Source organism: Haliotis rufescens, unplaced genomic scaffold (genome assembly GCF_023055435.1).
Source record: "Haliotis rufescens isolate VD_foot unplaced genomic scaffold, xgHalRufe1.0.p SCAF_29, whole genome shotgun sequence".
Taxonomy (NCBI): domain Eukaryota; kingdom Metazoa; phylum Mollusca; class Gastropoda; order Lepetellida; family Haliotidae; genus Haliotis; species Haliotis rufescens.
Window position 1 is genome coordinate 254231 of NW_025963990.1, and position 27813 is coordinate 282043.

General features: G+C 42.0%; 1 protein-coding gene across 1 annotated transcript; it reads right to left on the minus strand.

Moving 5' to 3' along the window:
• Window positions 1-767: 767 nt before the first annotated feature.
• Window positions 768-27381, minus strand: LOC124137696 (dnaJ homolog subfamily C member 11-like). Its single transcript, XM_046504110.2, has 17 exons — window positions 27276-27381; window positions 22840-22969; window positions 21111-21184; window positions 19691-19792; window positions 18385-18461; window positions 15898-16072; window positions 15523-15590; window positions 14824-14888; window positions 14259-14383; window positions 8567-8652; window positions 7490-7606; window positions 6056-6211; window positions 5418-5487; window positions 4986-5095; window positions 3588-3681; window positions 2726-2855; window positions 768-1533 (listed from the first exon to the last, which is right to left on the minus strand). The coding sequence occupies exons 1-17, from the start codon at window positions 27348-27350 to the stop codon at window positions 1487-1489; spliced, it is 1701 nt and encodes a 566-aa protein (XP_046360066.1). The 5' UTR covers window positions 27351-27381; the 3' UTR covers window positions 768-1486.
• Between the last annotated feature and the right edge of the window lie 432 nt (window positions 27382-27813).

Here is a 27813-nt window from a genome sequence, read left to right on the forward strand (position 1 = left end):
GATTCCTGCTTTGTTTCTGACAGTTCTAGTGCAAATATGACATCACTGAGAGACAGTTGCTTAAATATGTAACACTGTTCAACAAACAAGGTTTTGATTTAAAATTAAATACAAAAATAGTTTAACAATACCTATAACCATACAACATTCACCAAAAAATTTTGGCAACAAAATGAACTAAAAAATTTGATTCATTTTCAATAATATTTTACCATGTTTACAGTAGGTTTAATTCTACCTCAACTCCAACTGATGTTTCAATGCCTGACAATTCATACAAACATGCAATCAAAGGAACATATAGTCGAAACATCTCGGTGGCCTCGTCTAGATCTACCTTTGCTTTTCACAAATATTCATTTATAAGGCCAGGCGTTTTATATATTTCGGATTACGTACCCGCCGACTCTAATTTTTTAGAAAATGTAAAAAAAAAAAGAAATCAGATTTCCATTTTATTTTCCCCGCCCAAAGCCACGTAGTCAGTTATTTTATTTGTTATCATCACCTTTTAAAAAAACAACATATGGATTTACCGTTGTAAACAAGTAAAGAAATACATAATCGATCTTTATGATCTCGAAGCTAAACATGAATAGTCTCCCTTGACAATTGTCATTGTCCGTGTTGTAAGTGGTAGAATTTGTATTGTTACAAGGGGCTTTATCATTCCAAATGGCAGTCTTTTGAGCACAGAATATGTTCATAGAGTATGCCAGCGGCATTCTGCATTATAAAAAAAATGCATTTGGCTTTTCTTTTTTTTCCCTCCAACCCTGGACTTTGGGCTGAAAAATCTGTAATCCTAAACATAAAAAATGCCTGGCCTAACTGTAAACACTCTATTTCCAGCAAGATGACAACATTGTACAGTTCAGTTCCTGTATCTCAATATTCTGCTCATTTCACTCATCCTCTTGTTCCAGAGAAGAGTTATTTCAATGTTAATCAGATTAACATCCTTGGTATCTTTAGAGACCAACCATATGATGTTCAGAGGGGTGGGGGCCTGGAATTTTCTCCGAAAATAATTGTTCCAAAAGTTTGTCCTTCCATGTTGCCACACCACCCCCTTCCCTATCTCCACTACAGCAGAAAACCACTAACACACTAATGTTTACAGACTAGACTCTCACGGCAGGTTCCCAGTTTCACATATAGCTCACCTTGCACTATCTAGACCAATTCCTGATCTGAGTTTGAGTATAGTTCCCGTTTTGGATATCCTTCGAGCAAGAGAACGTTCATTTGTGGGTATCTTATGTTATTTGGTCAAGTGCTCCAAAGAGTTATTTATCCTGATAAGGAGGATCTCGGCCTGGAATAAGAGGGAGGTCGATGCAGGTTGGCAGGAGTGAGCTGGGTTCTCTGTTAGTACCTTGGCAGATCACAGCAGGTTACACAATCACACAACCGTCGACATTCACACTCACTCATACACTGGCATCACAGTCACACTCTGTACAAATGATGCTGCTTCCGAGTGTCAAGATCTCGAAGATGATGATGTAAGCTCGTCCTTGATAAGATGCTCTGGAAGAAAAACATTTTACATTTTGTTCAGTTGAATATGGATGCTTGCTATTTGATGCCGCAGTCAGAACTATTCCTGCTATTTCATGCCGCAGTCAGCACTATTCCTGCTATTTCATGCCGCAGTCAGCACTATTCCTGCTATGTCATGCCGCAGTCAGCACTATTCCTGCTATTTCATGCCGCAGTCAGCACTATTCCTGCTATTTCATGCCGCAGTCAGCACTATTCCTGCTATGTCATGGCGGCCTGTAAATAATGACTCTGGTGGATGGCACAATGATGGTTCACGCTGATGGGGTACAATGACACAGAATCAATGAAGATGCAAAGCCTGACCATCTGATTCCCATTACAGTATTTGGACAAGCAGGCAGTACTTGTGGTGAACATCACCATCAAACAAAGGGACACAACTCCCATCATACCAAGGACACAACTCCCATCATACCAAGGGACACAACTCCCATCATACCAAGGGACACAACTCCCATCATACCAAGGGACACAACTCCCATCATACCAAGGGACACAACTCCAATCACACCAATGGACACAACTCCTATCATTACAAGGGCCACTACTCCAATCACTCCAAGGGCTTTCATCATGCCATTGGCCACACAAACGGCACGTAACTCTCATCATACCAATGGCAGAGCTACAGATAAGCAGCGTATTTGCGTAAAATACCGCCCAAAACTATTCAAAACCCAATTACTTGCAATTAACTTGCGTACAGAAACACATGCATTAAATGCAAAACTCAATTATATGAAAACAGCACGCGTCAACACCCAATGAAGCTTTTTCAGCATGCGTACAACGGAGCTACTTTCCGAAACACAATTACGAGCTAATTTACTTTCCGAGTCAAGCCTATATTTAGAACCGTTATATACATCTAAAACATTATTTCTTTTTTTTTAAATCTCAAAATGCTTACACATTTTCGGAAAAACTCAAAAGAGTGATAAATAGATGAGTGAAAAAATATTGGTTACCCAAAAACCCAATTAAACTAGAAACCTTCGAGTAAAAACTCAATTGCTCAAAAAGTTATCTGGAATTCTGCAATGGCCACACAAAGGGCCCATAACTCCAAACATTTCAAGGGGAAAAACACTCCCACAAAACCAAGGGGACAGACCCCCCACCAGACAAGCCTGAATTTGACATGAGAGGTACTTACTCTGCTGGGGAAGCCTGATTGGTTCTGTGTCTGCGAGGGTGACTTGATGGAACCGGTGTCGGAACTTGTATCTGATAAACAGTGTCTTTGTCTCCCCAATCACCGGGTCATAGAACCCTGGTAGGCCACTCTGTAACATGTAAACAGTGGTAAGTCAACGAACGCTATATTCGTCATTTAGCACTTGGGAGCTTTTCCCCATATATATTCACACGTTCAAGTGGTTTTTTTTATCAAAGCTTTTTTTTTCCACTTCATGTATATATCAATGTCGTTACATGTTAATTGGACCCATGAAGATCCGGCGTAGAATAGGTCTTCAGCAACCCATACCAGATGCAAAAGGCGACGATGCTTGTCGTAAGAGGCGACTAACGGGATCAGGTGGTCAGGCTGGCTGACTTGGTTAATGCATGTCATTGATCCCAATTGTTTGGATCAATGTTCATGATGTCAATCACTGGATTGTCTGGTCCAGACTCGATTATTTACAAACCGCCGTCATATAGCTGGAATATTGCTGAGTGCGGCATTAAACAACAAACAAATAAACAAACATGTTAATTGTAATAATGAAGCATACCTTATCCTTTCACAATAGTATCCAACAATAAGTTATGACACAGACTGATTGTGTCGAGTTGTGTGGAGTTTATTGCGGAAACAAACCAGTGGATGAGAGCTGGAGTGTTCATTTAGCCAAGTAACAACCGACAGTTTGCTCTTCTTGAATCTGCTCATGAAATATTCATATTCAGCAGCCATTGTGGCCAACAAATCTTCATTTTGTTTGCCTCACCTGGCAAACATGTGATGGACAATTACTCTTTCAGGGCCACCCACACAGAGAGGTCAAGCCTACCTTTGTTGTGTTCTCCGGGAGGATCAATTTGGACTCCTTGACCAGAGCCTGGAGAGGGATGCTGACATCTAAACACTCTCTGTCAATCAGCTCCCTGGAAAAAGATACCGTTAGTGAGTGGGTGGACCTTGTAGTGAGAGTGAGTATGGTTTTACGCTGCTTTTAGCAATATTCCAGCATCATCACAGTGGGGGACACCAGAAATGGGCTTCACACATTGTACCCATGTCGGGAATCGAACTCGGGACTTCAGCGTGATGAGCGGACACTTTAACTATTAGGCTACCCCATGCCCCTGTGGATTTGTAACAGATAGTCATTGAGTGGGTGGAGCTTGTAACAGATAGTCATTGAGTGGGTGGAGATTGTAACAGATACAGTCAATAAGTGGGTGGAGCTTGTAACAGATAGTCACTGAGTGGGTGGAGCTTGTAACAGATACAGTCAGTGAGTGGGTGGAGCTTGTAACAGATACAGTCAGTGAGTGGGTGGTGCTTGTAACAGATACAGTCAGCTAGTGGGTGGTGCTTGTAACAGATACAGTCAGTGAGTGGGTGGTGCTTGTAACAGATACAGTCAGTGAGTGGGTGGTGCTTGTAACAGATACAGTCAGTGAGTGGGTGGTGCTTGTAACAGATGATCAGTGAGTGGGTGGAGCTTGTAACAGATGATCAGTGAGTGGGTGGAGCTTGGGCCAGATTCAGTCAGTGAGTGGGTGGAGCTTGTAACAGATACAGTCAGTGAGTGGGTGGTGCTTGTAACAGATACAGTCAGCTAGTGGGTGGTGCTTGTAACAGATGGTCAGTGAGTGGGTGGAGCTTGGGCCAGATTCAGCCAGTGAGTGGGTGGAGCTTGTAACAGATGGTCAGTGAGTGGGTGGAGCTTGTAACAGATGGTCAGTGAGTGGGTGGAGCTTGGGCCAGATTCAGTCAGTGAGTGGGTGGAGCTTGTAACAGATACAGTCAGTGAGTGGGTGGTGCTTGTAAAAGATACAGTCAGTGAGTGTGTGGTGCTTGTAACAGATACAGTCAGTGAGTGGGTGGTGCTTGTAACAGATACAGTCAGCTAGTGGGTGGAGCTTGTAACGGATACAATCAGAGAGTGGGTGGAGCTTGTAACAGATACGGTCAGTGAGTGGGTGGTGCTTGTAACAGATATGACAGCTACATCATTAGAGGTATAATGACTGATTAAGCCATTGATACAAGATATGGCCAAAGACAATATCAATTGTCAATTGTCAGCAAACACATATCAAATCATAATAAAAAAAAAAATCTTGCTTATCTCCTAAACAACTACCCAAGAAATCTCCTGACCCAGAATAAGGTTGACATTTAAGTTCTGACATGGCAATTCAAGCCAGATCCTCCTGATCCCCCTCCGAGTGTAACGTACCCATCATCGTCAGTGATGAGCTTGCCGTACAGCCCCTTGATGATGACCAGACCCCCCTTCTTCTCCTCCGCCTCCAGACTCCTCTCCACTGTCTCCTTCATCAGCTCCACCTACACAACACATGGGGATATGCTGAACATTAAAAAGGTTTAAGTAAATTACCTAGAGAAAGGGCAAAGGGTAACTGATACTACGGCTGAGCCAAAATGAAATGAGCTCATCCCATCTTTACTTCTCAAGTTTTATCACAGGATGTGAGAGCATGGGGGAAGGAAACCCCAAAGTGACACAGGTCAGCTCTGGTGAATCCACAAGAATGCACATGGTGCTGAAACACATGGATCGTTATTGAGGTACGTCAGGGTATGGAACCCCTGCCAGATATTTCTGCCACAACTGAGAAGCCCACCCAAGCCCTGCCTGTCTACTCACGGCAGCCTCAGCCTCTGTTTTCCTCTGAGCCAGTTTCTCGGAGTGTTCCTTTCTCGTCTTCTCTAGCTCCCTGAAACACAACCGCATCAAACCTCTCTAACTTCGTCAGTCTACACAAGCGCATCAAACCTCTCTCACTTCCTCAGTCTACACAAGCGCATCAAACCTCTCTAACTCCCTCAGTCTACACAACCACATCAAACCTCTCTAACTTCCTCAGTCTACACAACCACATCAAACCTCTACAACTGCAAGGTCAGCGAGCAACTATTTAGCAGTATGGGCAGTGTACGTACTTTACCAGCTGAAGAAAAAATACATGTGCAGATGTAATATTTAATGCGCTACTGACAAAGGTCACCACTAAATATAACCGCTTGCAGTCACCCAACTATCGATTCTCACCCAGATTGTAACCACGTGATCAAAACTCAATGATGATGTTTATCGCTACGAAAGTTGACATTTCTTGAAAGGCGTACTTTGCAATTTTTTTCATTATTGTAAGTAAAATTCCATTTTGGTGGAATGGCTTGTTTTCACTTTATTCTATAAGCACACATACAGCAATTATTAATTGATCATCGTGATATTTCGTTTTTCTATTTCATGTGGCGAGGACTAGAGTGTCAACTTACTTTTCTTTCTGCTGTCTCAGGAAGGGGTTGACGATGAGGTTGCGGACAACGAAGAAGGCAATCACAGGAAGGACTGTTCCATAGAATACTGCCGCTGGGGACAATGTCTCGGAGAGGTGGACTGGGAACAAGAATGTCTGAGTACCACGGAACAATCTGCAAACAAGATTATTTTCCACCTTTACGTGATGTACCAAATAACCAAGACATCAGTTCCACCTTAATTATTTAAAAGGGTTTAATTCTGCAACCTTTTAACAAGATATTCCTGTCAAATTAATTTCAGAGTAACACTCTCATTGTTCTGAATTTAAATGGACTCCCAAGACGCCTTCAAGTAATATCATTCATTTCATATGTTCCTGGAAAGAGTGAGTATGGTTTTACGCCGCTTTTAGCAATATTCCAGCAATATCACGGCGGGGGACACCAGAAATGGGCTTCACACATTGTGCCCATGTCGGGAATCGAACCCGGGTCTTCGGCGTGACAAGCGAACGCTTTAACCACAAGGCTACCCGACCGCCCTTATATGTTCCTGGAAACAATTCGGGAACAACAAATGGGCAGCAAAGGACTAAAGTAACTGATATCCACTGCAAAGGTAAACGGTGGTTGTGAATATGTCTACTAGTTATTTCTGTAACTTGTTGCCATGGAAACTATCAAAAAGCATTATTGTACCGTTTTCAAGATCTGCTCTGGAGACAAACACGACTGCCATTTCCATCCTAAGTCAAAGTTGTTGCCATGCAAACTCGAAAAATATATTTTCCGAAAATCTCAAACAACCAAAAGGCACCAATTCACCACCAGACGCATCTATGTGGCAAGTTTGGAGAAGGTACAGTTTTCAAGATCTGCACGGAAATGAACACTACCACTATTTCCAGGCTAAGTCAAACTTGTTGCCATGCAAACTCAAATTGTTTTTTTCATAAAATCCCAAACTATCAAAAGACACCGGTTCACCACAAGACCTATCTAAGTTTGGTGAAGAAATATTGAACAGTTTTCAAGACATGCTCGAGAACCGACATCCAGAAACGATAATCCAGTGGGCATGTAGTCAAGCAGGCCAGGGAGGCTGACCACCTGGTCCATTGTGCCACCCCATATAACAAGCATAGGTTGCTGGGAACCTATTCAACCAGATTTCCCATGGAATTTCTACAGTTGTTAGTTTGTTTGTTGTTTAACGCCGCACTCAGCAATATTCCAGCTATATGACGGCAGTCTGTAAATAATCGAGTCTGGGCCAGACAATCCAGTGATTGACATCATGAGCATCGATCCACGCAATTGGGATCAATGACATGCATCACCCAAGTCAGCGAGCCTGACCACCCGATCCCGTTAGTCGCCTCTTACGACAAGCATGGGTTGCTGAAGACCTATTCTACCCCGGCTCTTCAGAAGAAAGTGTGTACTGACTTGACTCGGAGGTGGATGCCATGGGGGAGGCTGATCCCCATGGTGGCGCCCAAGAAGCTGAACTGGGTGATCTTCTTCTCAAAACCATACTCTAGTAGGTAACCATGGGAACCAATTCTGAAATGAACGAATTTGAGATTCAAAATAACAACAGGGCTACAAATATGTGAATATTGTCTAACTCTGCAGTCTACAATATTCCATCTGTATCATGGTGGCCTCTAAATAATTTTGGATGAGGAAACTCCGTGCAAACATCATGACAACACGAAACACAATCAGTCCTGTCACAGAGCCCATCTTATTAAGTCCCCCGTTATGAGTAAGTGAGTGAGTGAGTGAGTATGGTTCTACGCCTTTTGGCAATATTCCAGCAATATCACAGCAGGGGACACCAGAAATGGGATTCACAAATTGTACCCATGTGGGGAATCGAAACCCGGGTCTTCGGTGTGGCAAGTGAACGCTTTAACCACAAGGCTACCAACCACCCTCATCCATTATGACAAGCAATAGACATAGACATGACAGAAGGACTAGGAAATTGTGGAGTTTAACTTAAATCAAATGACTTTTCCCCACGATCCAATGCCAAATTAATCTCTTTGTGAGTGAGTGAGTGAGTGGGTGGGTGGGTGGGTGGGTGGGTGAGTGAGTGAGTGAGTGAGTGAGTGAGTGAGTGAGTGAGTGAGTGAGTGAGTGAGTGAGTGAGTGAGTGAGTGAGTGAGTGAGTGAGTGAGTGAGTATGGTTTTATGTTGCTTTAAGCAATATTCCAGCAATATGGGCTTCACACATTGTATCCATGTGGGAAATTGAACCCGGGGCTTCGGCCTCACAAGCGAACGATCTAACCACAAGGCTAGAGGATGCTATGAGTGTTTTTTTTACTTTAATGCAACAAATGACACATAAATAGTTCAGCAGCAACACAACTGAACATTTTAGGATTGAGACCAAATATACTGAGTGAGTGAGTGAGTGAGTGAGTGAGTGAGTGAGTGAGTGCGTGCGTGCGTGCGTGCTTGCGTGAGTGAGTGAGTGAGTGAGTGAGTGAGTGAGTGAGTGAGTGTACTTACTTTACAGCAACTCTGAGTTTGGCCTCGTGCTCCTGGAACTTCCTCGTCACGCTGGCCTGAACGTGCCACGCCTTCCTCATGCCCATCTACACACAAGACAAGAACCTCATGTTATCAAACCAACATCATCTATAGTATCTTCCTCTTGGTAATTCTTTTCAGCAAAACAAATCTTAACATGGCCTAAAGTATAGCATTACTGGCTCACCTTGTCAAATAATGTCTATTTCATTGAGTCACCTAACACAATGTTACAAAGTTCATCCTTTTTTTAGCATTTCTTGGAATTTGATGAAAGAAAAAGTAGACACAATTTTTGGATAATAAATTCCTTGATATACTTAGTATATTAGCTCCATGTCTTGCTTGGCAACAGTATACGGATCTATACAGAAACACGGCTTTAATAGTATATTATAGGAGTTGCTATCCATAAATTGTGTCTGCTATGAAGTTCATATCTCTCTTGTGATTCAACCATGCAGGCCTCAAAGTTTAAATTTTTACCAAGTAGCCATATGGCTACAAGTATGCCAGTGGTAAAAATGGGTTTTTCAGATTAAAAACGATGTTTTATTGGTCTGTTTTCAGTCGTACAATTGGGTATCTCATACCTCTAGTCGCACGTTAAAAGGAAGCTAGAAGCTGGAATGTAAACAATAAACTTGTTTCCGTCCGGTTGCGCACGCACCTCCCGATGACATGCCACAAATCTCGAAGAATAAGCCATCAAGCAGGACTGGACTGGATTACTTCCCAGTGGGGATGGCTGGGTGGGAACGTACGACTGAAAACAGACCAATAAAACATCGTTTTTAATCTGAAAAACCCATGTTTTAGTCTGTTTTCAGTCGTACAATTGGGTAGAATTCGACGGAACACTGGAAGGAGGGTCTGGAAAGTAATCCGGAAGTGACCTCTTGCACGTCGAATGTACCAAGTTCCTCACCCCCGTAGTGACAATAGAACATTCGACCAGATGCACGGACGAGACAAATTGTTTATCACGAACGCACAACATGGTTAATGCTCATCGACACACAACTAATTATCGATGCGACAGGACAACTGCACGCGTCAGTTGAACGGCGATCGAAGTGGTCGACGTATAGTTTAGTTACAGAGCAACTCGCAGTATACAAGGTAACTAAACAGCATCTTTAATGCTCTTCGACCCACAAGTAAGTATCGATGCGACAAGGCAACTGCACACGACAGTTGAATTGCAATCGAAGTGTGGACGGCATATAATTTAGTTTCAGAACGACTCATCGTATCCAAGGTAACTAAAACTGCATGTTTAATGCTCTTCGACCCACAAGTAAGTATCGATGCAACAGGACAACTGCACACGTCAGTTGAGGTGCGATCGAAACGTGGTCGGCTTATAATGTAGTTACAGAACGACTCGTCGTAGGCAAGGTAACTAAAACAGCATGGTTAATGCTCATCGACACACAACTAATTATCGATGCGACAGGACAACTGCACGCGTCAGTTGAACGGCGATCGAAGCGGTCGACATATAGTTTAGTTACAGAGCAACTCGCAGTATACAAGGTAACTAAAACAGCATGTTTAATGCTCTTCGACCCACAAGTAAGTATCGATGCGACAAGGCAACTGCACACGACAGTTGAATTGCAATCGAAGTGTGGACGGCATATAATTTAGTTTCAGAACGACTCATCGTATCCAAGGTAACTAAAACTGCATGTTTAATGCTCTTCGACCCACAAGTAAGTATCGATGCGACAGGACAACTGCACACGTCAGTTGAGGTGCGATCGAAACGTGGTCGGCTTATAATGTAGTTACAGAACGACTCGTCGTAGGCAAGGTAACTAAAACAGCATGTTTAATGCTCTTCGACACACTACTAATTATCGATGCGACAGGACAACTGCACGCGTCAGTTGAACGGCGATCGAAGCGGTCGACATATAGTTTAGTTACAGAGCAACTCGCAGTATACAAGGTAACTAAAACAGCATGTTTAATGCTCTTCGACCCACAAGTAACTATCGAAGCGACAGGACAACTGCACACGACAGTTGAATTGCGATCGAAGTGTGGACGGTATATAAAGTGGTTCAGAACGACTCGTCGTATCCAAGGTAACGAAAAATAGCATGGTTAATGCTCTTCGACACACAACAAATTATCGATGCGACATGACAACTGCACACGTCAGATGAATTGCGATCGAAGTGTGGTCGGCGCATAATTTAGTTACAGAGCAACTCGCAGTATACAAGGTAACTAAAACAGCATGTTTAATGCTCTTCGACCCACAAGTAACTATCGAAGCGACAGGACAACTGCACACGACAGTTGAATTGCGATCGAAGTGTGGACGGTATATAAAGTGGTTCAGAACGACTCGTCGTATCCAAGGTAACGAAAAATAGCATGGTTAATGCTCTTCGACACACAACAAATTATCGATGCGACATGACAACTGTACACGACAGATGAAATGCGATCGAAGTGTGGTCGGCGCATAATTTAGTTACAGAGCAACTCGCAGTATACAAGGTAACTAAAAAATACGAGCAGTACTTCTAGTCGGAGACAATGTCGAAGGCGACCTGATCGAGAGGCTCGTAAGTCTAACTAGACAGGTAGCGCAGAACGATATCGAGGTCCCAGGCCGGCAGGCGGAATTAATGTGACTCATCTTCAACCATGAAGGCACGTAGAATTTTCTGCAATTCCGGTATTTTAGTGAGCCTGTCGCCCGTAGGAGACGGCTCGTCTAGGTAGAAGGCGACCCTGATCGCCTGCCGACGGAGCCATATTACGACCGTCTTCATGATCCGTGTGATGAAGTCTTCCCCCTACCGGTAGCTCGTCTAAAGGTAGTAGGCTCCGACGACGGTGACGGCGGGGAAAAGGGACCTCATTACCTCCCCCGCCGGCTCGTTGTCGACAGCATAGCAAGCGGTTGTAGCTGGAGACGAACAGAAGTGTCCATGGAACCCCAATGCCTGTCTACTACAAGAATCTTGGAGGGCGCTGGTTTCTTGAAGAGTAGCCCCCAATCCAAGTCCCTACTCATGGGTGACGAAAACGGCATGCCATAGATCGGGTAACGCGATCGAACAGGTGGTTTGCTGAAACTCTGCCCCGGCAGAGCAGAGGCAAGTTCTGGTCCATATCGTGAACCATGGCTCTGAAGACATTGGGAGGAGAAGACTGAAGAGACTGCGGCGTATCTCCAACCTTTAAGCCAGCACACGTCGGTTTGTCATCATCTTTTGATAACTCAGGCAGAAAAGTGAGATAGCCAAGCCATAGCCAGGCTGTCGTCACAATCCATCGTCGACGTCGATTGTGTAGATGTAGATGAAGGTACTGGTGTATTGGTCGATGGTCCATGGACCTCTGACGTAGTCGAATCCTTCTTGGTCGACGCCCTGGAGGTGAGTACCGCCGTCGTGATCTGGGCTATCAAAGCTGGGGCGATATGAAAGTGAGACGAGGGTGTCGATCGGTCATTATCTCTACGACGCTGTCGTCACAATCCATCGTCAACATCGATTGTGTAGGCGTAGATGAAGGAACCGGTGTACAGGACGATTGTCCATGGACCTCCGACGTAGACGAACCCTTCTCGGTCGACGCCGTCAAGGCGAGTACCGCCGCCGTCATCTGGCCTATCAAAGCCGGGTCGATATGAAAGTGAGACGAGGGTCACGATCGATCATTATCTCTACGACGCTGTCGTCACAATCCATCGTCGACGTCGATTGTGTAGGCGTAGATGAAGGAACCGGTGTACAGGACGATGGTCCATGGACCTCCGACGTAGACGAACCCTTCTCGGTCGACGCTGTCAAGGCGAGTACCGCCGCTGTCATCTGGCCTATCAAAGCCGGGTCGATATGAAAGTGAGACGAGGGTCACGATCGATCATTATCTCTACGACGCTGATCTCCCAAAAACTCCCTTCGAAGGCGTCGCACGTCCCCGTGGGGACGAGGGCTACGATCTCTAACTGTAGAAGTACTACGATCCCCATCGTAGTTATCGTCCGAATCGAACTCCCGACGACCTCAAAGGCGACGAACGTCCTCGTGTCGTTTACTGTCACTCGACGAGGCCCTCGACCTGTCGTCCCGTGAACGGGAACGACTTCTAGAGAGGGATCTGTGTTCACTGTCGACCCGCACGACGTTCCTATCGTCGTTGGTAGGACGAGAGACGGACCGACTGGGGACCGTAGTCCCCTCGTGGTCCTCGTCACCACCCGGTCCCGTCGTAACGGGGGTGGCTGAGTGACGCTCTCGATCAACCGATTGACGAAGATCAGTCGTGCGGGTAGTATCATCAGCAGGCGAACGGTCCCGTGTCTTGTCAAAAAACATAAGTTGACTGAGGCGGGTCTTTTTCAACTGATTTCTTGGGTGTGGTCGACGCGCCACCCCCAGGGCCAGATGTAGGGGGTGCAGAGTCCAAGGATCCACCCGATGACCTCCTCTGCCTGTAGCGCTGGTCAGTAGCCCGCTTCGCCAACGCACGAAGATTCAAGTTAAAGTTGATAGAAGACAAATGCTCACATTCTTAACAACGTTTATTCCACGAACACGTTGAAAGCCTGTCCTTATTTATGCAGGAAGGACAATACTTGTGAGGATCTACTTTAGACAGTTGTCCTTGACACGAGGCACAAATGCCCGACATGTTGCCACGTGTATAATCAAGTGAAACACGTGTTGAACCCAAACAATGGATTACCAATGATTACATTCCAGGAGTCTACAGGTAAGACATAGTATTATTACTGTATTAGAACAACAACTGTAGACACACGATACGGACTAGTAGAATACAAACTAGCAGTCTATCGCGAAAGTCCTTCTCGAGCGACCAGCTCAGAGGCGCGCTGAGAGATTTGTGGCATGTCATCGGGAGGTGCGTGCGCAACCGGACGGAAACAAGTTTATTGTTTACATTCCAGCTTCTAGCTTCCTTTTAACGTGCGACTAGAGGTATGAGATACCCAATTGTACGACTGAAAACAGACTAAAACATCAAGAAGTCAAGCCAATATTGTAGGTAGCCAAAAGCATTTGAAATTATCTTTTATCAAATAACTATTATATGTACAAGTCATAGCACTAGTCTTGGAAACTGTACATGCTGTACTTGAGTTTTGTTATTTGTGACTCAACAATGATGCAATTTATGTTACTAGATTATATAGGTATCCAATAAACTATCAACTAAAATAAAATACTAATTACATTAATATTTATGCATTTCGGTCCATTGTTGACTTCAGGAGGAATTATTTGCAAGTACAATTAGTAGCAGACGTGTTTATTTTTGTGTCTACATATGTGTAGCAATAGAATTTAGTCGCTTCAAGATATTTTTGAAGGTACTCATTTGGCTACCTTTGCATTTTAGACAGAAGACAAATTGAAATTTAGGTTGCATTGGCCACCGTTTTAGTCGCAATTTTGAGTCCTGCCAAATGTTGAAAGAAATGCTATTGATACGTAAATTTGAACGTTGTATTTAGTATGTATCTTCTGCCTGATAATTTGACAAGGGGAGATAACTCTTCTTAGTTCCAGAGACAAGTAAAAATCAGTCTTGTCATGAAATGTAATTATTTTGCTAATGTACAGTTAATTAGTTCAGATACTATTTTTCATCACTAATGAATCAAGTTACAACCCACCATCAACACCAGTGCGCTATGATACTGTTGAGAGTCATACACCATGGCGGTCGTCATGGACGACTGGAAGCCCATGTTCCATGTCATACGACCTTGGAGATGCCGGTCGAACTGATATGCTATTGCTGAAAAAAGGAATAGTGAGTGAGTGAGTGAGTGAGTATGGTTTTACACTGCTTTTAGCAATATTCCAGCAATATAACAGCAGGGGACTCCAGAAATGGGCTTCACACATTGTACCCATGTCAGGAATCAAACCCAGGTCTTTGGCATGATGAGCGAACACATTAACCACTAGGCTAGCCAATCACCCCGAAAAAAGGAATTGTTGTACCATTAACTTTGAAGGTTGAGGTATGATATAGAATCTGCAGAGCTAAAAACGTGCAAAACTTATTGAAAATCAGATAAGATAAGAATTAGGTGTTCTTCAACATCGTTTTTGTGCAGTATGGAAGCAAGGCTAAAATGTGTCATCAATGCTGATTATAAATATTTTCAGCTTAGAAGCTTTTTCAGTTCCGATGGCCAGATTCCTCTCTGCTGCACAGGGAGCCTGACTTACTTGATGAGAGAACTGGCCGGAGTGTTCGCGACGTCCCCTGTAGAGATGCCGCACAGGTGCCGTAACTGAAAGATAAGATAAAACCATTGAATTCCAGAGAAGCTTTGGATCCCAGAGAATGACTTTTGAAAGTATGATGCAAGGCAGCAACCTGTATATGATATAATAGATTGTTCTATCTGTCTACACCATTTCATTACTTTACAGGGGCGGTCGGGTAGCTTAGTGGTTAAAGCGTTCGCTCGTCACGCCGAAGACCTGGGTTCGATTCCCGACATGGGTACAATGTGTGAAGCCCATTTCTGGTGTCCCCCGCCGTGATAATTGCTGGAATATTGCTAAAAGCGGCGTAAAGCCATACTCACTCACTCATTACTTTACAAGATCCTCATATATCCTCTAAGAACCTTTGTCATTATTTATTGGACCCTTAGATTTGTAGGTCAAGGTCAAATACCGAATCTCTGTGCTTTCTATAGCACGAGGTAATGCAAAGTACACTTATTTAGTATCACACAAACATCACAGTTTACCATACAGCCATGTAGAGCAGTCCAACAAAACACAATGTCCTGCTAGCATGACTAGTAGACATCCTTAACCCAACTTGTAGACAGTATGTTCTCAAGTAAAATCTCTTGTTGCCAGGGATCAACAGTTACATTAGGAAATATGACCATAAACATCCTGGTATCTTACCATCTTCGGGTCAACTGGCGAAATCCTTTAATACTTCCCCCAAGCCCATTTCCAAACACAGTCTCGACCTGAAATAACATTCACATTTCAAAATATTGCCATCTCCATCAGAGAATACACAACATCCATTTTACAAAACTGTACACAATAGAAATGAATACAATGGAAACTTGTAAATGTTAATTTTCTGAATGACATATCATAGTGGGCATGGTTTCACCTAGATTACAGGAAAAACAATAGCCCAGTACCAGTTATATAATTCAAGCATATAATCCTATATTACCCGTTTTATCTGGAAAGTATCTCAGTGTACCACCCATGTGATAAATAGTTCTAATGAGGGCAAATGACGACACTGATTGAGCTACTTGCCTCCATCCATCCTTTGTCTGATGTCAGTCTCCGCCATGAAGCTAGAAACGCTCCTGTCCCGGTTCCATTCTGTGTTGAGAGATTCCCCGAGATGATGGCGGTATCTTTCACTGTCAGCGGACACTCCACAGACTGGGAGATACTCATACTGCTCATTTCCACCATCGTGCTCTGTCTGAAGGGAATATAAAATGGAGTATATCTACCGTAGTGCTCTGTCTACAGGGAATATAACATGGAGTATATCTACCACAGTGCTCTGTCTACAGGGAATATAACATGGAGTATATCTACCATAGTGCTCTGTCTACAGGGAATATAACATGGAGTATATCTACCAAAGTGCTCTGTCTACAGGGAATATAACATTGAGTATATCTACCACAGTGCTCTGTCTACAGGGAATATAACATGGAGTATGTCTGCAACAGTCCTCTGCTTGAAGGGAATATAACATGGAGCATATTTACCGTAGTGCTCTGTCTACAGGGAATATAACATGGAGTATATCTACCATAGTGCTCTGTCTACAGGGAATATAACATGGGAGTATATCTACCATAGTGCTCTGTCTACAGGGAATATAACATTGAGTATATCTACCACAGTGCTCTGTCTACAGGGAATATAACATGGAGTATATCTACCACAGTGCTCTGTCTACAGGGAATATAACATGGAGTATGTCTGCCATAGTGCTCTGTCTACAGGGAATATAACATTGAGTATATCTACCTTAGTGCTCTGTCTACAGGGAATATAACATGGAGTATATCTACCTTAGTGCTCTGTCTACAGGGAATATAACATGGAGTATATCTACCACAGTGCTCTGTCTACAGGGAATATAACATGGAGTATATCTTCTGTAGTGCTGTCTACAGGGAATATAACATAGAGTATATCTACCACAGTGCTCTGTCTACAGGGAATATAACATTGAGTATATCTACCACAGTGCTCTGTCTACAGGGAATATAACATGGAGTATGTCTGCCATAGTGCTCTGTCTACAGGGAATATAACATTAAGTATATCTACCTTAGTGCTCTGTCTACAGGGAATATAACATGGAGTATATCTACCTTAGTGCTCTGTCTACAGGGAATATAACATGGAATATATCTACCACAGTGCTCTGTCTACAGGGAATATAACATGGAGTATATCTTCTGTAGTGCTGTCTACAGGGAATATAACATGGGAGTATATTTACTGTAGTGCTCTGTCTGAAGGGAATATAACATGGAGTATATCTACCATAGTGCTCTGTCTACAGGGAATATAACATGGAGTATATCTACTGTAGTGCTCTGTCTACAGGGAATATAACATGGAGTATATCTACCGTAGTGCTCTGTCTACAGGGAATATAACATGGAGTATATCTACCGTAGTGCTCTGTCTACAGGGAATATAACATGGGAGTATAAATGCTCATTCTGCCCAGTATTGCAGAGTCACCACTTTTGACAAGTGTAGACCACTCTAGAAGAAAGAGGATACCTTGGCTTAGAATGATGAGAAAGATGATGATGCAGTCATCTCACATGGACAAAATTTATATACAGAATGGCTTCTTTCAGCCATTTTCCAGCAGTATCAAATCAATTCCAAAGACAACAACGGGCATTACACATTGTACCCATGTGAGAATTTAAATTTAGGTCTTGGATCTGACGAGTGACGACCTGACTACCCACACATACTCAAACCAGTGGAAATCCTGCAGAATTATTTCCTATACATATCCATAGTCAGGGTCTGACTAGTGACTACATACCCATAGTCAGGGTCTGACTAGTGACTACTTGACTACCCACACATACTCAAACCAGTGGAAATCTTGCAGAATTATTTCCTATACATATCCATAGTCAGGGTCTGACTAGTGACTACTTGACTACCCACACATACTCAAACCAGTGGAAATCCTGCAGAATTATTTCCTATACATATCCACAGTCAGGGTCTGACTAGTGACTACTTGACTACCCATACATACTCAAACCAGTGGAAATCCTGCAGAATTATGTCCTATACATACCCACAGTCAGGGTCTGACTAGTGACTACTTGACTACCCATACATACTCAAACCAGTGGAAATCCTGCAGAATTATGTCCTATACATACCCACAGTCAGGGTCTGACTAGTGACTACTTGACTACCCACACATACTCAAGCCAGTGGAAATCCTGCAGAATTATTTCCTATACATACCCACAGTCAGGATCTGACTAGTGACTACTTGACTACCCACACATACTCAAACCAGTGGAAATCATGCAGAATTATTTCCTATACATACCCATAGTCAGGGTCTGACTAGTGACTACTTGACTACCCACACATACTCAAACCAGTGGAAATTATGCAGAATTATTTCCTATACATACCCACAGTCAGGGTCTGACTAGTGACTACTTGACTACCCACACATTCTCAAGCCAGTGGAAATCATGCAGAATTATTTCCTATACATACCCATAGTCAGGGTCTGAGTCATAGCTGCCATAACTGTCAAACAGATCAGTAGCATTGATTCCCACAGTCACGTTTCCCTGGAAGCATAAGAAACAAGATATTGGCAATGTCAGCAATCTGGAATCAAATATCGGAAGGTTGTATGGATGGAAAGTCATATGGATGGGAGGTCATATGGATAGAAGGTCAAATCAATAGAAGGTCATATGGATAGAAGGATGGGAGGTTGTATGAATGGGGTGGTTATATGAACTGCAAGGATGTATGGATGGGGTGGTTATATGAACAGCAAGGATGTATGGATGGGGTGGTTATATGAATAGCAAGGATGTATGGATGGGATGGTTATATGAATAGCAAGGATGTATGGATGGGATGGTTATATGAACAGCAAGGATGTATAGATGGGGTGGTTATATGAATAGCAAGGATGTATGGATGGGGTGGTTATATGAATAGCAAGGATGTATGAATGGGGTGGTTATATGAACAGCAAGGATGTATGGATGGGATGGTTATATGAACAGCAAGAATGTGTAGATGGGGTGGTTATATGAATAGCAAGGATGTATGGATGGGGTGGTTATATGAATAGCAAGGATGTATGGATGGGATGGTTATATGAATAGCAAGGATGTATGGATGGGGTGGTTATATGAACAGCAAGAATGTATAGATGGGGTGGTTATATGAATAGCACGGATGTATGGATGGGGTGGTTATATGAATAGCAAGGATGTATGGATGGGATGGTTATATGAATAGCAAGGATGTATGGATGGGGTGGTTATATGAACAGCAAGAATGTATAGATGGGGTGGTTATATGAATAGCACGGATGTATGGATGGGGTGGTTATATGAATAGCAAGGATGTATGGATGGGGTGGTTATATGAATAGCAAGGATGTATAAATGGGGTGGTTATATGAACAGCAAGGATGTATGGACGGGGTGGTTATATGAACAGCAAGGATGTATGGAGGGGATGGTTATATGAACAGCAAGAAAATATGGATGGGATGGTTATATGAACAGCAAGAATGTATGAATGGGATGGTTATATGAACAGCAAGAATGTATGGAGGGGATGGTTATATGAACAGCAAGAAAATATGGATGGGATGGTTATATGAACAGCAAGAAAATATGGATGGGATGGTTAAATGAACTGCAAGAATGTATGAATGGGATGGTTATATGAACAGCAAGAATGTATGAATGGGATGGTTATATGAACAGCAAGAATGTATGAATGGGATGGTTATATGAACAGCAAGGATGTATGGAGGGGTATTGACACTCACCCTGGGGTTTGTTCTCTGTTGAAGTCGTCTCTCCTCTCTCTCCCGCTGGAGACGCTCATACTCCGCAATAATCTCAGCTGGAGACTTGGTCCGCGATATAACCTGGTTGGCAAATCAGAAATTGGATCAATTCAATTATACGAATAACAAACCCCAATGACATTCAAATTCAGTTCATAAGGACATAAGTGAGTGAGTGAGTGAGTATGGTTTTATGTAGCTTTTAGCAATATTCCAGCAATATCACGGCCTCACACATTGTACCCATGTCGGGAATCGAACCCGAGTCTTCGGCATGACGAGCCAACACTTTAACCACTAGGCTACCCGACCGCCCCCATAAGGACAATAAAAACAAAGCCATAGCACACTGTTTCTCAGCAGGTACATTCAAAGTGAGCTGAATGTCTTTGTTTTTTATGTTAGCCTGTAAATCATCAAATCTTGACCAGACAATCCAGTGATTGATATAATGACTGCAGAGCTACAGATAAGCTGCAGATTGGCATAAAATACCCCTCAAAAATATTCAAAACCTAATTACTTTCAATTAACTTGCGTACAGAAACGCATGCATTAAATGAAAAACTCAAATGTATAACATACGCGTAAATACCCACTGAAGATTTTTCAGCATGCGTACAATGGAGCTAAGTTCTGAAACACAGTTACTAGCTAAAGTACTTTCCAATCAAGCCTATATATTTAGAACAGTTATTATGGTTATATACATAAAAACCATTATTTCATGTTTTTTTAAATCTTAAAATGTTCACTCTTTTTGGAAAACCCAAAAGTGTGATGAATAGATGAGTGAAAAATTATATTGGCTACCCAATTAAAAATGCAATAACCTAATTAAAATAGAAACCCAGAGTAAAAACTCAATTGCTCAAAAAGTTATCTGGAGCTCTGTGACCAACAGTTAACACATTCAGGGTATGTTGACATGCTCTCGACCAAGTTATCAATCCATTAAGTCAACTTGTACAATAAACACAGGATGCCCGACACTAATTCAAGCCTAGAATCCTCATGGGGCTAGTTAATGCATTGCTGTTTATTGGCTGTTTATTGGCTGTGTATGTTGTTTGTGAGAGGACAGTACGATCTCGATAATCATTGGGTAACCATGGTTACAAACATTCATGAAAACTATCACCACATTTGTTAAAGCAGTTTTGATGTGGGATCTTTTCTCCTTTTTCACAATATTAACAATAGCCAAGGTTGGGTTGTCTGACTGTCACATACAATTTTCTTTTCAATTTAAAAGAAAATAATTCCTAATCAAAATCATTGTAATGTATGCAACAATTAATTCTGAACTCCATTGTTGCGCTATTCTCAATTTGACACACAAGAAACACAAACACAGTAATTTGTGTTTGCTTATAAGTTAAAGACACAACTATCTCACCTCCAAACCTTCTGTCTCAAGACCTTTCTCTCCATACATGTCATAGATTGTCCTCTTGTGTCGGTCTTTCAGAACTGGGGGACACAGAGAGAGGCACATGGTGATATCTGTGTTCTACACACAAACCAATGAACATGTTGAATGTAAACAGGGGTAGATTTATCAACAAATTTGTATGTAGCCAGCAGGGATGCTCCTTTAAAAAGTAACTGGCCTTTCTTCAAACTACCACCGACCGTCTCCGTGGTCTAATGGTAGAGCGTCCAGCAGGAGTGAGGAAGGTCCGGGGTTCGATCCCTGGCCGCGTCATACCAAAAGACGTTAAAAGATGGTACTTGTTGTTACCCTGTCAGGCGCTCAGCATTAGGGGCTAAAACAAGGACTGGTCGGCTCGGAGTCAGTATACTGTGTCTGAGTGGGGTATTCATGTTAAACTGCGGCATGGTATCTCGGTGAGCTAGCACTATAAATCAGCATCAGTCCGGACTAGTACAAGCAGCCACACACACACACACACACACGTGCATGCACGTCGCTATATAAGTGCAATAATCTTGGACGCGACGTTAAACCCCATTTCACCTCACCTCCAACTACCACCTACAAGTAAGAGACGGAGGTGCGAAGTAGCAGAACCTGAGGTCGCAATGCCACCAAGCAGGGCTCTGAAATTTAGAACTGACCCATAAAATGATTTTTTTCCTGCTCTCTGAGATTAAATCTTGGCTTCCATCTGCTTCATTTCATGGCGATTTGTGAGCAAATAAAGAAGTAGTTGTACCCAACATTACAAAATTGCAGCCAGTTGTCATTTTACCGAGATGATCCAATCAAAATAATTAAACATACACGGAGAAGGGGTGAAATTTTGACTAGCCAGACAGACCATCTACTTTACATTTCAGCAAGCCCTGTATAATTTTAACTGGCCACAGGCCAATGGGCCAGCAGTTAAATCAACCTGTGTAAAGATGTGGTGCTACTCTCGGCATACTAACCCAGAATCCCCAAGGGGAGACAAGCACAAGTTGATGGGGACCTATTCTAACCCAGAATCCCCAAGGGGAGACAAGCACAAGTTGATGGGGACCTATTCTAAACCAGAATACCCAAGGGGAGACAAGCACAAGTTGATGGAGACCTATTCTAACCCAGAATCCCCACAGGGAGACGAGCACAAGTTGATGGGGACCAATTCTAACACAGAATCCCCAAGGGGAGACAAGCACAAGTTGATGGGGACCTATTCTAAACCAGAATACCCAAGGGGAGACAAGCACAAGTTGCTGGGGACCTATTCTAAACCAGAATACCCAAGGGGAGACAAGCACAAGTTGATGGGGACCTATTCTAAACCAGAATACCCAAGGGGAGACAAGCACAAGTTGCTGGGGACCTATTCTAAACCAGAATCCCCAAGGGGAGACAAGCACAAGTTGATGGGGACCTATTCTAACCCAGAATCCCCAAGGGGAGACAAGCACATGTTGATGGGGACCAATTCTAGCCCAGATTCTCAAGGGGAGACAAGCACAAGTTGCTGGGGACCTATTTTAACCCCGAAATCCCCAAATGGAGACAAGCAGAAGTTGCTGGGGACCTATTCTAACCCCGAATCCCCAAATGGAGACAAGCAGAAGTTGCTGGGGACCTATTCTAACCCAGAATCCCCATGCAAAGCAGAACCTAACGACAACCACCACCATCTCTACATAACATGGGAACAAACCTTCATTTGCACGTTTAAGTTTATTGAATATAACTTCCGCCTTTTTCTTCTTCACTGGGTCTGTGTGTTTGTCTGGGTGGTAGGTCTTGCTTAGTCGGCGGAAGGCATAGTTGATTTCATCTGTTGATGCCTGCAATGAAAGTAACAATTTCCACATGGTCGCAGCATAATTACAGCCTTTGAAATTCCGCTTGTCCGCAAGTCTGCGACTACTTAATTGCAGGGATGTGTTGACCCAGAAAAGAGGAAAACTCTATGGGGGTCTGGGGGCATGCACCCCCCCCCCCCCCCCCCCCCCCGCCCCCCATGGTTTTACGCGCTTTTAGCAATATTCCAATTCCAGCAATATCACGTGAGGGACACCAGAAATGGGCTTCACACATTGTACCCATATTGGGATTCGAACCTGGGTCTTCAGCGTGACGAGCGAACACCTTAACCGCCAGGCTACCCGACCGCACCCTCAACTGAACCTAGTCAGGACCTTCCAAGAGCTTTTGATCAGAAAGTTGTTTCTGGACAAGATGCACTACATACATGCATAATCAATTATCATGATTATTATTGCTACCATTAAAAAAATCAACTAATCCTTTTGATACAAGTGCCACCCCACGCCTCACCCCACTCACACACATCTCACAAAAATATGAGTGTCGAAAAAAACAAATATGGCAGGTACGTAGGATATTTTTTTTTTCTTTCCAAATCAGTTTGTAGGTTTGCAGTTTGTCTGAAAAAACCTGTTTTCAAATGACGCTTATGTCTGGTTCATCTATAACTTGGAAGGTGAAGAGCAATAAATATAAGCTTCTTTTATTTTTGTCTACAGTACCCTTGCATAACATAACCTGTTATTCATTTAACTATTGTGACAGTAAATATGTCACAATGGACTTCACTGTACCACCTGTCAGAACATCTTACGGAAAATACAGTCAAGTCCCGTTAATCCGACATGGTCGGTTGCATATGATTATGGCGGATTAACGAGTATGTCGGATAAACGATATTAAGTAAATCGAAAATCGATCGAAAATCGGACAACTACACGATAGATAACAATATAAACACGGTTGCATATGATTATGGCGGATTAACGAGTATGTCTGATAAACGACATTAAGTAAATCGAAAATCGATCGAAAATCGGACAACTACCCGATAGATAGCAATATAAACACGTAAAAAAAGAAATAAAAATGAAATATTCATATTGTTATGTTACATTGTTACTGGAATATGTTTTCTAATCATGCAACATATAAAGCCTAACACAAAACAACTGTTACGGACTGTACGACTGATTCAAAATACTTCAAAAAAACATAGTGTGGAATGGAAGTTGCAAGTTTGAAACTGGTACCGCAGAGCTTAAGACTCGTCTCGCATCAAAACATGGGCTGTGTACGTACGATGATCACTGTGTCGGATAAACGAGACTGCAAATTAGGTGTGTCGGAGTGCGAGACTGTCGAATTAACGGGTCTAAATAGAACTGATTTAATCGGTTCCTATCATTAGTGTCGGATAAAACCGATTGTCAGAATAATGAGAGTCGGATTTACGAGACTTGACTGTATAATACAAAATACACCATTCATTTGAGTGAACACTAGCGTATTCAGTGTTCCATAACACAAAGCACAAACCTAACATTGATATCAAAATAGACTGCACTGTATTGTCTACAAAAACAAGACCATCTGACATAGTGGTCATATTCCCTGCACGTTTTACTAAACCACCTCCCATCAAAGTATGATGCCGCCAGTATGGTACCACTGCCACAGGCCAGCGCCATGTGACGATTCATCACATCTTACAGTCTATTCAAGATTCATATGTTCTTCATCTGTTTCATTTTTGACAAGTCCACATCTCGATAAACTTATGAATGGTTAACTTTCATTGTGAAATATCCTAAATCGTGAAAAACTATTTCCATATGTGTAGTTATCCTATGTTTACATTGATTGCACGGCTCCACGTGCAGCCATCGAAGCTCACTTTGATGTACAAATATATATTGTCGTGCACCTCACCATCGCAGTTGTAGTACCATATCTATATAATTATGCAAAACATGTGCTGCTACTATGTGAGAGCTAGCGATACAGTCACTTTGATGTATAAAGCTATATTGTCACGCAGCTCACTGTCACAGTTGTAGTAGCATGTGTATATAATTGTGCAAAACAATATGTAAAGTGCCCAATAATACTTGCATTAGTTTGTTCAGATTTCAGAAAAAGCGTGTTTGACCACAGCTTGGTTAAAGGACATTATCAAAATTTGTACCCCTTTTGGTCCTGTTGCTAAGTCAGCACTGGGCCAGGGTGTGGGACTGAACATGTTATAACTTCTAACCAGAGGAAAACAAAGGAGACGCCTACATCTCAGCTGTTGACATGTTTGACCACAGCTTGGTTAAAGGACATTATAAAAATTTGTACCCCTTTTGGTCAAGAAGAAAGCTCTAAACTTAACAAATAGCTGGGTAAATTATGCCAACACAAAGAAACATAATTTTGTCATATTTTAAATATATCAGAGAAAAGGTAGAAATTAATTGTCCTTGGTGTAACCATTATAGTTACTGATCTTTTGCAGAAATAAAAAATAAATACTAAACGATCGATATAATTTCAATATTCTTTATTTATTGAACATGTTCTTTGTACTTGTTGAAAATCATGCTGTGCAATGTGTATTTATCTGAATCATTTTTAGAATTTCCTCTGGTAGCACCAAACACAAAACGGTTACACCATTACTCATAATGACTTTTCTTTCATGTCACAATAATCTATCAGTAGGAAATATAGTTGGTGATGCATATTTGCAATGACATTAGACATTTTTGCCTCACAACGTTTTCTTTGAAGTTAATACTGCTGACCTGTGGTAACACCAAAGACATTTAGTGATTACACAGGGACCTAAGTCAGAGTGTTTTCATAAGTTTAAGTGTTAATAGTAGTTTAGAGTTGTAATTATAATGGCAAAAGACATGTTTTACCCGCTAACACTATCTTCAAAGTTTTTATTTGCTGACTTGTGTGGTAACACCAAGTGAGTGAGTGAGTGAGTATGGTTTTATGCCGCTTTTAGCAGTATTCCAGCAATATCACGGCGGGGGACACCAGAAATGGGCTTCACACATTGTACCCATGTTGGGGATCAAACCTGGGTTTTCGGCGTGACTAGTGAACGCTTTAACCACTAGGCTACCAGACTGCCCCGGTAACACCAAGGACATATTAAGTAACACCAAAGACATTTAGCTTCATCTAACTCTAAGTTAGAGTGTTCTAATAACAGTACAAGTTTAAGTGTTAATATGATCAAAGAGTAATGTCAATGTCACACGACATGTTTAGCCATTGCCCATTCTAAGTTAATAATTGCTGACTTGTGGTAACACCAAGGACATATTAAGTTACACCAAGGACATATTAAGTAACACCAAAGACATTTTGTCATGATTCTGGTAACAGGTAACAAGGTAACACCAAATACAGGAAACTTTCATATGGTGATGCTTGGTGTTACCTTTTTTCAGTTTGAATAACTTTTTCTTCAGTTGACTCAAAAAAACTTTTCTCCATGGAAGACAAGAATTGATATGATATTGGAACATTCATTTAACTTCTTTCCACATAAAGATGGATAACTCTAACACCTAATTAAACAAATGGTTAGACCAAGATAGGAACCTTTAAGACAGGCATGGTTTGCATATTTTTCATTATCTAGAGATAGAAACATAGATAAAACTGACGTTTATTTTAAAGAAGATTCTAATCCCCTTAGTAAAATAACAACATAAAAACTCATCAAAAGGTGGAACACATGCACCAACCCCAAAATCCAAGATGCTAAGAATAGCATGATTCTGTACCTGCAGTTAACAAATACCCTCAAGCTGTTAAAATCAAGGGTAGGTAACTCTACTGCTATCCCTGACATCTCTTGTCTGAGTTGTCATCATTTGAATATAGACATAATTCCTGGTCTTTATAGCTGTATAACATATATAGATATATGGATATGCACTAGCTATAATAAGACTCGTTTTGAAATTGTTCTATCTTTACATAACCATGATAAGGATTCAAAACGAACAGCTGATTGAGAAACCTAGTAAGGTTGCAATATACGTACCAGAGACCATGGGCCCTAAATACCAGCTGCTGCCGGTGATGCTTTACACGTGAATCAAAACAGCACATATTTCGGAAGGAACGTAAAACAAGTTGCTAAGATAAACTTTGAGAATCAAGAAACCGATTGCATCTGTTTTCAAACAAAAATCGTGCCTCATCTTGTCATTACATCAGATGTTTTATACATCACATAAGATTTCAGATTTTGAGCAATCATTTTCAAACCTTTACGTTGCCTGTAATTAAAAAAAATGAAATTAATCTTACATCTGTAGATACATTCAAAAGTGAGTAAAAGTTTTCGGAGACCGGGTCCTCGTCGTCCTCCAAGGGCGCAGCCATTTTGTGGAAGTGATGTAACAGTGTATGCTACTATCCAAACAACATATTTGAAGTTATCTGTTGCTGTGTAATTTCCAACAGAAAATATATATGTAGATATACGGGCAACTGTCCTTAGAGTTATCAAAGAAATCAAAGTGAAACATTCAGGAAATAAATATATTAATTACAATACGTAGCCCCGTGGGGTTTCCGGGTTATAAAAGATAATTATTCTATGCTAGCGTATAAGAGATGACCTATCGGATTGGGTTATTCAAACTCAGTGACTCCAGTTCGTGATATTAGTAATCCAATTGACGATATAATTCATTCTTTACTGTTATCATGAAGTGAATTAAATATATCAGCAAATATTGGATGATATCGTGAAATGGATTAATGTCATCAGTTTTAAGTACGATACTTACAATAAATAACACTATCGTTAATCCAATTTTACTGATCTTTGTATATCAACTGA

Excerpts from the sequence above, each read along its gene's own strand:
- LOC124137696 (XM_046504110.2), bottom strand. The coding sequence starts at position 27,350 with ATGGCTGCGCCCTTGGAGGACGACGAGGACCCGGTCTCCGAAAACTTT. Across the intron at positions 19,793-21,110 it reads TTGAGACAGAAGGTTTGGAG|GTTATATCGCGGACCAAGTC; the intron begins GTGAGATAGTTG and ends TTTGCCAACCAG. Across the intron at positions 14,384-14,823 it reads CCGGCCAGTTCTCTCATCAA|CAATAGCATATCAGTTCGAC; the intron begins GTAAGTCAGGCT and ends TCCTTTTTTCAG.